Source organism: Myotis myotis, unplaced genomic scaffold (genome assembly GCF_014108235.1).
Source record: "Myotis myotis isolate mMyoMyo1 unplaced genomic scaffold, mMyoMyo1.p scaffold_m19_p_2, whole genome shotgun sequence".
NCBI lineage: Eukaryota > Metazoa > Chordata > Mammalia > Chiroptera > Vespertilionidae > Myotis > Myotis myotis.
This window is the reverse complement of record NW_023416324.1, coordinates 177,634,978-177,648,057: the sequence shown is the minus strand read 5'-3', so window position 1 is coordinate 177,648,057 and position 13,080 is coordinate 177,634,978. Positions and strand designations below refer to the sequence as shown.

The following is a 13,080-nucleotide window of genomic DNA, read 5'->3' as shown; positions in this document are numbered from 1 at the left end:
GAGGAGGCCAGTGATGTTGCCCGCCTGCTGCTGCCGGCCTCTGAGCTTGCAGTTTAAGAAACAGTGTTACAAATATAGAAGCTAAACAAAACCCCAGAAACCAGCTTTCAGACAGCAGGACAGCAACATTGTTTCAATTATAGAACAAATGCAGATCCCTGTTTTCAGCCAGCTGGGATCTCGGAGCTGGAGTGAGCAGGACCGCAACAGTGTTACAATTATAGAACCCAAACAAACCAGATACCTGCTTTCAGCAGCAGAGGTCTCAGAGCTGGAGCCAAGCCTCAGAGCTAAAGCTGGCCCAGAATAAAAAAAAGAAATAAAGGAGTGGTTGGGAGCTTTAGTCACCCGCCAGCCTGAAAACGGCCCTCAGCCCCTCACCCAGACTGGTCAAGCACCCCATTGGGGACCCCCACCCTGAAGGGGGTGTGACCAGCTGCAAACAGCCATCATCCCCTCATCCAGGCTGTCCAGGCACCCCAGTGGGGACCCCCACCCTGAAGGGGGTGTGACCAGCTGCAAACAGCCATCATCCTCTCATCCAGGCTGGCCAGGCACCCCAGTGGGGACCCCCGCCCTGATCAAGGACACCCTTCAGGGCAAACCAGCTGGCCCCAACCCGTGCACCAGGCCTCTGTCCTATATAGTAAAAGGGTAATATGCCTCCCAGCACCGGGATCAGCGTGACGGGGCAGCGCCCAAACCCCCTGATCGCCATGCGGCTCTGTGTGTGACAGGGGGCGGGGCCACAACCTCCCTATCCGCCCTGCTCTATTCGTGACAGGGGAAGGCGCCCCAACCCCCTGATAGGCCCTGCTCTGTGCCTGATAGGGGGGAGCTACCCAACCCCCTGATCGCCCTGTGGCTCTGTGTGTGGTAGGGTGCGGCGCCCCAACCCCCTGATCGGCCCTGCTCTGTGTGTGACAGGGTACGGTGCCCGAACCGTGCCCCCTGCACCCCCCCCCCCCCCCCCCCCGCGCTACGGGCCCTGCTCTCTGTGTGACGGGGTAGAGCCATAACCTCACCATCGGCCCTGCCCTGAGTGTGACAGTGGTGGCGCCCCAACCCCCTGATCCACCCTGCTCTGTGTGTGACAGGGCAGTGCCCCAACTCCCCTATCGGCCCTCTTCTGTGAGTGACAGGAGGGAGCTCCTCAACCCCCTGATGGGCCCTGCTCTGTGCGTGACAGGGTACGGAGCCCCAACCCCCCTGATGGACTCTGCTCTGTGCGTGACAGGGGGCAGCGCCCCAACCCCCGGATTGGCCGGCTCTGTATGTGACAGGGGTGGCACCACAACCCCCTGATCAACCCTGCTCTGTGTGTGACAGGGGGTGGCGCCACAACCTCCCTATTGATCCTGCCTTGAGTGTGACAGCGGGCTGTGCCCCAACCCCCCAATCGGCCCTACCCTGAGCGTGACTGAGGGTGGCATCGCAACCTCCCGATCCGCCCTGCTCTGTGCATGACAAGGGTCGGCGCTCCAACTCCCCAATCGGCCCTGCTCTGAGCCCGACCAGGGGCTGCACCTAGGAATTGGGCCTGCACTCTGCCCCCGGGAGCGGGCCTAAGACAGCAGGTCGTTATCTCCCGAGGGGTCCCAGACTGCGAGAGGGCACAGGCCGAGCTGAGGGACCCCTTCCCCCCGAGTGCACAAATTTTTATATAAAACTAGAGGCCCAGTGCACAAAAATTTGTGCACTGGCGGGGGTGGGGGTGTTCCTCAGCCCGACCTGTGCCCTCTCGCAGTCTGGAACCCCTCAGGAGATAACCACCTGCTGGCTTAGGCCCGCTCCCTGTGTGGCAGATGGCAGGCCCAATCCCTCGGTGCCTGCCCCGTCTCCCTGGGTTGCACACAGCAGGCCTGATCCCGGGGTTGGGGTAGGCGGCAGATGGCACTGCCTCGTCCTGCCTGCAGTATGCAAATTTAACGGCCATCTTTGTTGGGTTAATTTGCATACTCTTCTGATTGGCTGATGGGTGTGGCAAAGGTATGGTCAATTAGCATCTTTGTCTTTCATTAGTGTAGATTGTCTTGAGCATCACCATCAACAAGCACTGTAATTTTCCAAAGCATTTTTGTGGCTTAAGCTAACATTTAGGTACCAAAAAAAAAAAAATCAGTGTTAGTACCTTGTACAATAGCCTGCCTGGATTTAGAAAGTCCATCTTCTCCAGAGCTGCTTTCCTTGGACATAGTATACTTAAGCAGAGTACACACTCCATTTTCTAAGGATGTGCTCAGGAAACCCATCATAGTAAAAAATATTGTGGATACACTTGTCAAGAATCCCTAATGATATCTTCAGTTTTTTGCCATAACCTCATGTCTATAGTTTATACGTACACAGGCTGTATCTTGGTTTCCATAATAAATGATAGTTGACTTTCTTACAATAGGTGAATGTTAAGATAATTCCAGATGAGGAGATAATGGGGTTAATCCCTTGTCTCGTCATTTAGCATTACTACACTGAAGTTGGAACTGTTACTCTCACAGTTAAATGTAGAGCCTAACCATTCCACAAATACTGTGCTAGGATCTGGGTGGTAACTCAATGGATAGAAGTCACTGTGCAGTTCCTATGTCATGCTATGTGCATTTTGTATATATTCCGTTATTTTGGTAAATGTTTTATGTAGGTAACTATTACTGTCCCTATATTACAAATGAAAGAAGCATAGAGAACTATCTTTTCCAAGGTCACAGAGCTAGTAAGATACAATCCCTGCCTTCATAGAACAGTGTGTAATATTTCAAGTTCCAAGTAACTTACTTACAAAGTAATATAAGGCAGAGAATAAGAACAAAGTGACTATAAGATTAATCAGTTTTTAGGTCTTATTAAATAAAATCTCACACTTTAGAACAATGTTTCAGCCAAACATTTAATATCACTACTGCCTTTCAATGACAGTTCTAAACAATGACAATTACAAATATTTACTTTATATTGTTTATTAATTCAAGAAAATTTTGAAAGTACACTCTTGTTCTTTATGCTTGGTTGTCTATCTTGAGAGAAAAATTATTAATGTGTTTGACTTCTTTCAAGATCAAAGTAGACTGATTCTTAAATTTAAATTCTTAAAAATTTAAGAATTCTTACATTTAAATTCTTAAAAATTTGAGCTGCATTTTTAGTGATATGCATTGTTTCTCTTTCCTAGCAATTGCTTTCTCGGTGGAGGGGTGAGGGTAATGCTATATTTTGGCTAACATTTTTTAAATTATTTCAAAGAATAAACTAACATTTCTCCCCAAAAGTCTGGGAAGTATATTCCTTTGAATAAAGAAAACTTAATTTCAGGATCTTTTAGGATAAGTGAAAATTTTAGTAGTGTTAGAAGTCTTCATCTTTAAACATATCTTCCTAAAAGATTCTAAGTGAACATAGTTGCATGGCTAGTGTGAAATAATAAAGTCAACTATTTTCTGTTATAACAGACATAAAAATAACAGTGGAAAACACAGTTTTCCCTACACTTGTGTAATATGTACCCTTGTTAAAATCAGGTATAATATGTGAAGAAGATAATAAGAAAAGGATAAGAAAGTTAAACATTTCTTCGGCTTTACCATTTTTCACTGATAAAACTTGTCTGGTCATTTCATTTTCCACACTATTTCAATAGCACTCTATATCATTATACAGCACCCAAAAGTATAAAGTGAAATTTACTATTTTAAAAGTGAAATTTGGGTTATTTTGTTTATAGTTTGTTCAAGGGAGATTAAAATGTTTACTTGCTGCTCTTTTTGTTTTTATCATTACTGGAACTACTACTGCTAGAACTAGTTAACCTAAAAGTGCTGCCAGATGGTGAAGAAGAGAGTGGGAAGGTTAGCTCTAATATGTTCAGCGAAGTCTGAGAAGCAGAACTCCTAGATGACCTAGAAGAAATTACAAAATTATTGTAAATTTAATTCAAAATTTATACTTTAATAAAGACCCCCTCATTAATAGTGAAAGATACCATAACCACACAACTAAAGAGAGCAAAAAGTTTTAATAGTATTAATAATAAATTTTAAAGCATGACCTTTAATATCAAAAAATTAGTTTTTTTAAGGAAAAGGTAATGAACATAATAGTTTCAAACCACTAAAAAAAATAGTTTAACAAATATAATTAATAAAGAAAAATGTTTTCAACTATAATTAACTTAAAGATTTGCAGAATTCATTAAACAAAAGGTAACAAAAAGGCATGGGCATATGGGCAAAGTGAGTAAATGATAGGTTATATAAGAGAAGAAAGTGAGTGTCCTGGTGGGATCATTTGAAAATCATTACTAGCTACATAGTTCTGAAATGCTAAGTTTAAAAATATAGCTCTGACGGATGTGGCTTAGTGGTCACCGGCCTGTACACTGAAGGGTCTCAGATTTGATTCCTGGTCAAGGGCACATACCTAGGTTACAGTTTCGATCCCTGGCCCTGGTTGGGGCACGTGCAGGAGGCAACTGATCAGTGTGTCTCTCTCACCTCCCTCCCTTCCACTCTAAAAAATCTGTAAAAAATATCCTCTGGTGAGAATTTACAAAATATATTTTTGTATATAATTGTAAATTACATGCACGTGGCTGGGTAACTTAGTTAGTTAAAGTGTCTCATACACCAAGAGGTGGCATGCTTGATTCCTGGTCAGGGCACATACCTAGGTTGCAAGAGGCATCTAGTCATTTCTCTTCTTCTCAAATCAATAAAGATACCCTCAGGTGAGAAATTATATATATACATATATATATAATGTTTTATGACAGTATAGGGATGTTCAAGTGGCTGCCCACCATGTTTATGTAAAAACAGTTCTTTTTATTTAAACCCCACCTTTTAGGACATTCCCTTGTCTTTGTGAAATCCCTACATGGACTAATGAAAACTAAGTGGCTGCTGAAGGTAGGAGATTGGAAATTTAAAAGTTAGGATCATTGTTAATTTTTATTTTGTCAGCAAAGCATAAGAGTGTTGATTGAACATCCCTGATGATAGAATTCTAGATAACACTAAACTGAAAGTAAAGAGTAATTTCCTGTTTAGCAAATTAAATCAACACAAATCAAATCCTGAGTATTTAAAATTTTGCAGTGTGGTTTTAATAATATACTTAATATCTCTACATCTAAGTTGCCCTTTTACGGTTAAAAATCCTCCCTCCGTCAGGGTTGGTCATGCTAGATGTAACCTCTAAAATTTCACCCTGCTCTACCCTACTGAAATAGCTGGTAGTCACAAAGCACTCTGTGCAATAAAGGAAAGAGGTTGGAAAGCAAGTTGCTCTGCTGGCTGTGTCTGCATCTGTGACACTGACCTCGGAAGGTGGGTGAGGAGGAGAGCACTGGCAGATCCAACCGCTATGGCAATGTGGGAGTGGCTGGGTGCACGGAGGGTAGCAGCGTGAGCTTTGAGGACGTGGTGGTTTAACCTTCCACTTACCTTAGTGACAACAGTGAAGCCTGTGAAGGAGATCTCTGCCACCCGTGTTTGGTACTAGCTGTAGGGAGTTCCAGACCTTTCTGAAAGTACATTGAATAGCAGTCATTAGTACCACTGCGTTTTAGAAGAATATTTGTGATTAGATTTCACTCTGATAAATGCCATAAATTATTTTCATGAAGTGTTTAAGAAACACTTCTAACTAGAAGGAACAGTGACTACCTGTTGAAAGTATGCTTGAAGGACAACGTGGATCTCGGCATTTGCTGTGACATCAGCTAGCATTCCATCAATGACCTGGTGAAACTGTTTCAGTTCGCGAAGTTTGATGTCTCCTTCTTCTAGTGTTTCCTCTTTTGTTTCTTTCAAAAGACGGATCTCTTTGATGAGTTTTGCACACTGTTGGTCAACAGTAGTCAATTATTACTTAAACCTGTTTCCAGAACTTAATGTTTTTTCATGGATGAAAGGATTTGGGTTTACCATTTGGAACTTCAAAAAAATGTAAATATGACAGGTCAGATTTTTTTTTAAAATATCAATACCTGTTTAGTTACTCTCTCTAATTTTGGCTTCTGCTCCTCAATTTCTTTACTTAGTTGAAGTGAATAAGCCTGCTTCTCTGATAATTTTTCTTTGCCATTATGTGTTAAATGTTCTATAATTTCTAAAGTATTTTCCATGGTCTGCAAAAAAAGAAATTATTAAAATATTTATTAATTAGAATCAAAAGTAACATAACTTGCTATTTGTCAAATATTCATTTAATCTTGATTCATTTACTTTTGTATATAGCATATTCTGGTAAATAACATATATAATGACTTTAGAATTAAATTTTGTATGTAATTCTACTGGAAAGTATTTTTATGGCACTTGGAAAAATAAATAATTTAATAACTATTGAAAACATGCATGCAGTTTTCAGAGATTCACAATTCATCTATTCCTTCAACTTTATTAGAAAAAAAAAAAATCTGAATTGTATGTAGAGCCTGCTTACCAAGCACATTGTTTTCTCTTTCAGTAATGTGCTTTAGCACCTTCTGTGTACTAGATTATTTTTATCTTTTGAATTTTTGTTTTATGAAACAATCTTTAAGGAATTAAATGAAAATAAGAGTACATTAAATAAAAGATAGAGGAATAGATCATAATTAACTAGCAATGAATGATTCAACAACTAACAAGTGATGATTCAGAGTCCATCCTGTGTTTAACACTGGGATTTTAGCTATTTTAATGCTTTTAATCACTTTTTTCCTCATTTTAATGAGACATCTCATCTATTTTTCTAAAAAAAATTATGGGATAAGAAAATAGACATAATATTAGTTTATTTCTACTAAGGGCTTATGACTAAAGCCTGTAGAATTACCTGGATGTCTTCCTGTAGTTCTCTAATTTGTCTTTGTTTGTATCTGTATTTTTCATCAGCAACTCTTTTCTGTTCTTCTAGTTGGATTTTTAGTCCATACTCATCACCTAAAATTTAGGCAATTTGTAGTTTAAATTTTTAAGATGTTCTGTAGAAATCAATCTTAAAATCTTACATATATTAAATTTCTAACATTTCTTCTTATGAAAGGTTAAATTCCTATGTCTACTTGTTGAAAAACAGTATGGGCATATGTAGCAGCCACTCTTGTTTAGTCAACACAGGGAAGCTAATGTGCTATTTTCTGTGGATTTGAAATTAATCCCCTAGAGAAGTGATATGTTGTATCATTAGAACTACTAGTAATAATGGAAATAACACTTTAGCACTTATTTTAAAAGGGGGTGGTTTTTCTGACTCAATCAAACAAGTTCACTTTTGTTTGCCATTGCTGTGTTCCTTTCTAAAAGACAAGTAACTACAGTTCTCATTGCATATATTCATTAAAATGTTAACTCCTACATACTGGATGGTGTCACTTTTTTAAAAGATTGTTTGAAATTGTTGTTACAACTGTTCAGCACTTGTAAGGTGTTTTCTAGAGCACAGATTTCTTTTTCAGCTTTGTTGATCTTAGCATCCAAACTGTCACCTTCCTTTTGAAGTTCTTCTTTTTCTTGAGCAGCCTGTAAAAACAGAATAGAAAGACTAAATAATAGTATTTCTCAGGGGGGAGAAGGACTGTTTTTAGGACAGATCATAGTTAACTCACAACAATACCAATTTGCCTTGAGGTCCATATAAAGCACCATTTATTTCTTTCATTTAATTTACAGAAGAGCAAATCCTCAAGGCCTATAAAATATAGCACATAGGATACAAAACAGTAATGGAAACACAGTAACTAACCAAAGCTTACATTAAACTCACCAACAAAAATTACCAAAATGTCAAGCAGGTATAAACTTCACTGGGAAGGGAAAGAGTTAACTAGAAGGAGGTTTCAAAGTAGATATTAAATAGAATATATTTCTGGCCTAAAAGAAACTTAGGAACACTTTCTCCTTTTATATCATAGAGGGGAGTAAAAAAGAGGTGAGACAGGGCACACCCAGAAAAGTAAATGCTTGTCATTCCCAAGCCAGTTGTAGTTATATGTGTTAATAGAAATAGTATTTCAACATTTTTGAGCAGTTAGTAATGTTAAAGTTAGAGAAAGTATTCATTTTAGTAGCACAAACTTAATTTGAAACACTATAGTATAGAGGTTAGAATGGCACCTACGCCAAGAATGACATTCAAATTTGTGAAGTGTTCCGTATTTTCAAAAGGAAAAATATTACATTGCATGATTCCACTTACATGAAGTACCTAGAGTAGTCAAATTCATGGAAACTTAGAGTAGAATGGTGAATGCCAGGGTTTGGTGTAGGGGGAAATGGGGAATTACTATTATGTGAGTACAGTTTCAGTTTTAGAAGGTGAAAACAGTCTGGAGATTGGTAATGGTGTTAGTTGCACAACAATGTGAATATAATACCACTGTACACTTAAAATTGTTAAATGGAAAGTTTTATGTATTTTACCACATTTTAATTTTTTTCATTAGAGAAAGATAATTGTGATAAATGTGGGTAGAGAAAATGAAGTTTACTAATTGCTGGAAACCAGAAATTCCTCAGTGAGTGGACATATTCAGTGACTTTTTCCATCGTACCTCTGTCACGGCCAGGCTCTCTAGAGCTGTACCCTAATAATTCCAAAAGAACTGCTCCAGGTAAGGGGTACCAGGGCATGTATATATATTTAAAAGTACTCAAACCCATTCTTAGTAAAAAATGGTTAATTTACTCAATCCCTAGGTGTGTGTATTTAAACCAGAAGATGGTCATTGGAAAAAAATATTTGGTAATGTTTCAATTTTTAATGTTTTCTCCGATATTTGTTTTATTATGCTACCAAAATATGTATAACTACATATTAGTACATAATAAAATAGTTCATAATGAAAAATAATAGCAAGTAGTACATAGTCAAAAAGCTTAGCAAAAAAATAAAGTTTTTAGATAAATTATAGCTAGTTCCTTTAAATCAAGTCTAGAATTGGCAATGATTCATTCAAAATACAGTGTAGTGTGAGAGCTAGAACAAATCAAAACAGCTAGAATTTAGTTGCAAATGTCCTACTAGTGAGCTGAATAACATTAAATAATTCCCTTCTCTTGAGTTCAGTTTATTTGTCAAATGAAGGGGTTGAATTTGTTCATTTATACAGATTTCTGATTTAATTCCACATAAACTTAAACTTCTAAAACTCTGATCCCATTTGCCTCTAAATCAAGCTTATCTAATGTATATCTTTTATCCTGGATTGGAAAAGCTGATATTTGGAAGAAATTTTTATTTATGCATTTATGTCAACATTTTTAACATTTTCCTAATTTTACTGGACAGTTTCATTAAATTGTCAGAATTGAACTGACTTACAAAAAGACTAAGAGGAACTTAAATATGAGATTTGAAAAATGCTAGTCCTTCATTGGTTACTGATCATACTTTTCACTCTAGCTCTTAAGAGTCAGATACTATAATGTGCCAGGGTGGGTAAAAGGAAGAGCAAAACCATGTGTGCCCCATAGACAAGAACCTACTGCAGGACCGAAAATAAGGGCAATGGATTGACTTGTTTCCCCTAAAACAGATTTGAAGTCCTAACCTCCAGTACTTAAAAATGTGACCTTATTTAGGAAAAATAGGGTCTTTGCAAATGTAGTCAGGTTACCATGAGGTCATAAAGGTGGTCCCTAATTCATAGGATTGGTGTCCTAATAAAAATGAGGTATTTGGACACAGATACAGACATTCTTAGGGAAGACTGACGAGAGGACACCATGTGAAAATGAAGACAGAGATCATGGTGATGCTTCCAGAAGCCAAGGAACACCAAAGATAGCCAGCAGACGTGTAAACATTCTCCCTCAGCCCTTAGAAGGCCCCAACCATATTGGTATCTTTATTTCAGACTTCTAGCCTCAAAACTGGAGACCATAAAAACTGCCTTTGTCATACTTGTTATGGCAACTCTAGCAAACTAATACAAGGGCTCAGCAAACTGCATATCCTGGGTGAGACAGTACATATTTTAGGCTTTATGGACCATTACATCTCTGTCAAAACTACTTGTACTTAATACACTGCTATTGTAGTTTGAATGCAGCCATAGACAAGACTATAATTGAATGAGGTGATGTATTATGTGTACCGCACAAATGTTGGGCAGCATTTGGCTCAAAGCCATGCGTACCCTTGCAATACACCACGCAGGACACAGAACAGTGGTAAGCATTGTGACCAAATTCCTCTTCCATCAGTGCTGTAAACGTATGTATATGTGCCCATCAGGAAAGATCAACCTGAAGGATATAAGGAAGGAAGAGAATCTTGATTTGACTAAGTTAACATTCCTATATCTACCACTTCCAAAACAAAAGTGACAGTTCTAATTGGCAAGTTCAAGTTTTTTACAGTAGTAAACTGCTAAAGTATTTTCAAAATGTTAAATTCTCAAATATAAAATGAACATGTCAAAGATTTTATTCAACTCATTAATGAAAGAACCCGTAAGATATTAGATAAATTCAAAGGGAGAAGTTGAACAGCTTTAATATACACAAATGCTGAAATAAATTTGCCTATATATGAAACTATACCCTTTAGGGCAACAAAATATAATGCTTGGGTTATCTTTCCTATAGAGTTTAATCAGTTGTATTTCTACTAGCCAAGATTCATTTGCATGGTGGACAACTCTCAGTTTTCTACAAGTTAACATCTGTCCCTACAGAGTTATAAAGTAGATTTGTCAATAAAAATCTGTTGAAGGTGTACCTTCCTACAGAATCAAATAACCCTGGAGGGCCCGCTAGAAAATGCCAAGTCTGGTATTGCCACGTAGTGGCATCACTGCACACCTACAGACTGCTTTTCCCATTTTCAGGCAATTGATAATTTTTCTCAACATAAGACACATTGAGTATAGTTATAAAGAAATGTTTCATTTTTACACATCCGGTACATGTGAAGTGTTATGCATAAAACATGTAAGGATGCTACACAAAGAAAAATGGGAATAAGCTAGCAGACAACTCTCAACCATCAGAACAGCAGATTCACCTGTTCATTTGTCCCCCACCTAATAATATGAAGGGACAGCCCCTCTTACTCTCTGGATCTCTGCCATACCAGGGCTGCAATGGTAAATTGGGGTATAAGATTTCAGAAGTGGTGTAACTCCAGGCGATAGTAAGGTCTAGAGGAGTGATGGTAGATTTTAGGGTAAAAAAATTAAGAATTTTAAATAAATGAGGGGAAACGACAGGATGCAAAGATGCAAAAAAAAAAAAAAAGTGTCAAACAGTATTCTAGAACTCTTTGACTCATGGACTGGAGTAGTATAAAACTAATAGAGCTTCAGTATTTCAATTAGCAACTAATGCTTTATGGCCCTAATTAAGTGCAATGGTTCCTAGACTGCTATGAAATTTGAAATTTCATGGGGAAAAAATGCCATTTTGGTTGTTAACAAAGAAAGGATACTTCTTTCTATCACAACAATAAATTGATCACGCTTACCTTTATTACATAATAGGCCTGTGTTTTCTCCTCTTCTCCTTCAGGAGGCAGCATAACAACAGTAAGAATTTCATATCTATTCTTCAGTTTATCAATTTTACTTAGCCGCTCATGAAACTCAGCACTAATATGGAAAGAAAAGAAAAATTAAACACTGGAAAACAAATACTATTTTTAAAAGAACTATAGTGTTCTCATGGAAGACAGCTGTATTTGGATTACTACTGTACTCAGATTAAATGTTTTCACTTTTCAGTTTTATAATTCAGTGTGAAGGGTCTCAGATTTTACCCTATTTGAAAGATAAGTGCCACAGTTTCGTGGATGCTAGCAGAGTGGAGGGGTAAATGGGAAGTTAATGCTTAATGGATATAGTTTCAGTTTTACAAGATGAAAAAGTTCTGAAGATCTGCTGCACAACAATGTGAATATATTTAACATTACTGAGCTCTGTGTTGAAATATGGTTAAGATGCTAAGTTTTATGTGTTTTTTACCAAAAAAAAAAAAATTTAAGATAGTCTAGGATAGTTAGTGTCCCTCCTGACAAAGCTTGCAGAAATATTAGAAATCCATGTTTTAGATTCCTAAATCTGCTGGTTAAATTTTTCCTTTTATTCCAGTAAATTTACATTTTATGAAATATTTTTAACTTATAACAATACTAATAACATTCATATATGCATGGAGGGTACACATTTGCCTACTACAACCACATGAAAGTGGCCACCCAACCATGCTGAAAGGAAATATGCAGTTTTCCTACTCCTAAAGAAAATTGATGGTAAAACATTAATATCAGAAGTTACAGTTTTGCTTATTTTTAGGTATTACTCTTGTTTCATCAGAAAATATTTATTCATCCTTTATCCTATCTAATAAAAGAGAAACATGGTAATTAGTGTATGACCGCTACCCTTCCCATTGGCTAATCAGGGCGATATGCAAATTAACTGCCAGTCAAGATGGCGGCCGGCAGCCAGGCAGCTGGAAGCTACCATGAGGCTTGCTTGCTTCAGTGACGGAGGACTCCAACGTTCCCTTCCTGCCTTGCCGGCCTCTGAGCTTGCAGTTTGAAACATTGTAACAAATATAGAAGCTAAACAAAACCCCAGAAACCCACTTTCAGCTGGCCGGCCGGAATCTCAGAGCTGCAGTTGATACAGTGTTTCGATTATAGAACCCAAACAAACCAGATACCTGCTTTCAGCAGCAGAGGCCTCAGAGCTGAAGCCAGAGCTAAAGCTGGGCCAGAATTAAAAAAAAGAAAAAAGAAAAAAAGGAACGGTTGGGAGCTTCAGTCACCCACCAGCCTGAAAACAGCCCTCAGCCCCTCACCCAGACTGGCCAGGCACCCCAGTGGGGACCCCCACCCTGAAAGGTGTGTGACCAGCTGCAAAAATCCATCATCCCCTCATCCAGGCTGGCCAGGCACCCCAGTGGGGACCCCCACCCTGAAGGGGGTGTGACCAGCTGCAAACAGCCATCATCCCTTCATCCAGGCTGGCCAGGCACCCCAGTGGAGACCCTTACCCTGATCCAGGAAACCCTTCAGGGCAAACCAGCCAGCCCCCACCCATGCACCAGGCCTCTGTCCTATATAGTAAAAGAGTAATATGCCTCCCAGCACCGG

The 13,080-nt window shown here is 38.9% G+C and overlaps 1 protein-coding gene across 1 annotated transcript in view; it reads right to left on the bottom strand.

Annotated features, from left to right (window-relative positions):
* Positions 1–3,405: 3,405 nt before the first annotated feature.
* Positions 3,406–13,080, bottom strand: part of CCDC39 (coiled-coil domain containing 39) — a 54,871-nt gene continuing 45,196 nt past the window's right edge. The window contains exons 14-20 of the mRNA XM_036352206.1: positions 11,449–11,572; positions 7,343–7,502; positions 6,817–6,923; positions 5,984–6,124; positions 5,661–5,837; positions 5,439–5,518; positions 3,406–3,893 (exon numbers count right to left, since the gene is read on the bottom strand). Coding sequence (XP_036208099.1) covers positions 3,743–3,893; positions 5,439–5,518; positions 5,661–5,837; positions 5,984–6,124; positions 6,817–6,923; positions 7,343–7,502; positions 11,449–11,572 — 940 coding nt within the window. The 3' untranslated portion in view covers positions 3,406–3,742. The remainder of the gene's footprint in view (positions 3,894–5,438; positions 5,519–5,660; positions 5,838–5,983; positions 6,125–6,816; positions 6,924–7,342; positions 7,503–11,448; positions 11,573–13,080) is intronic.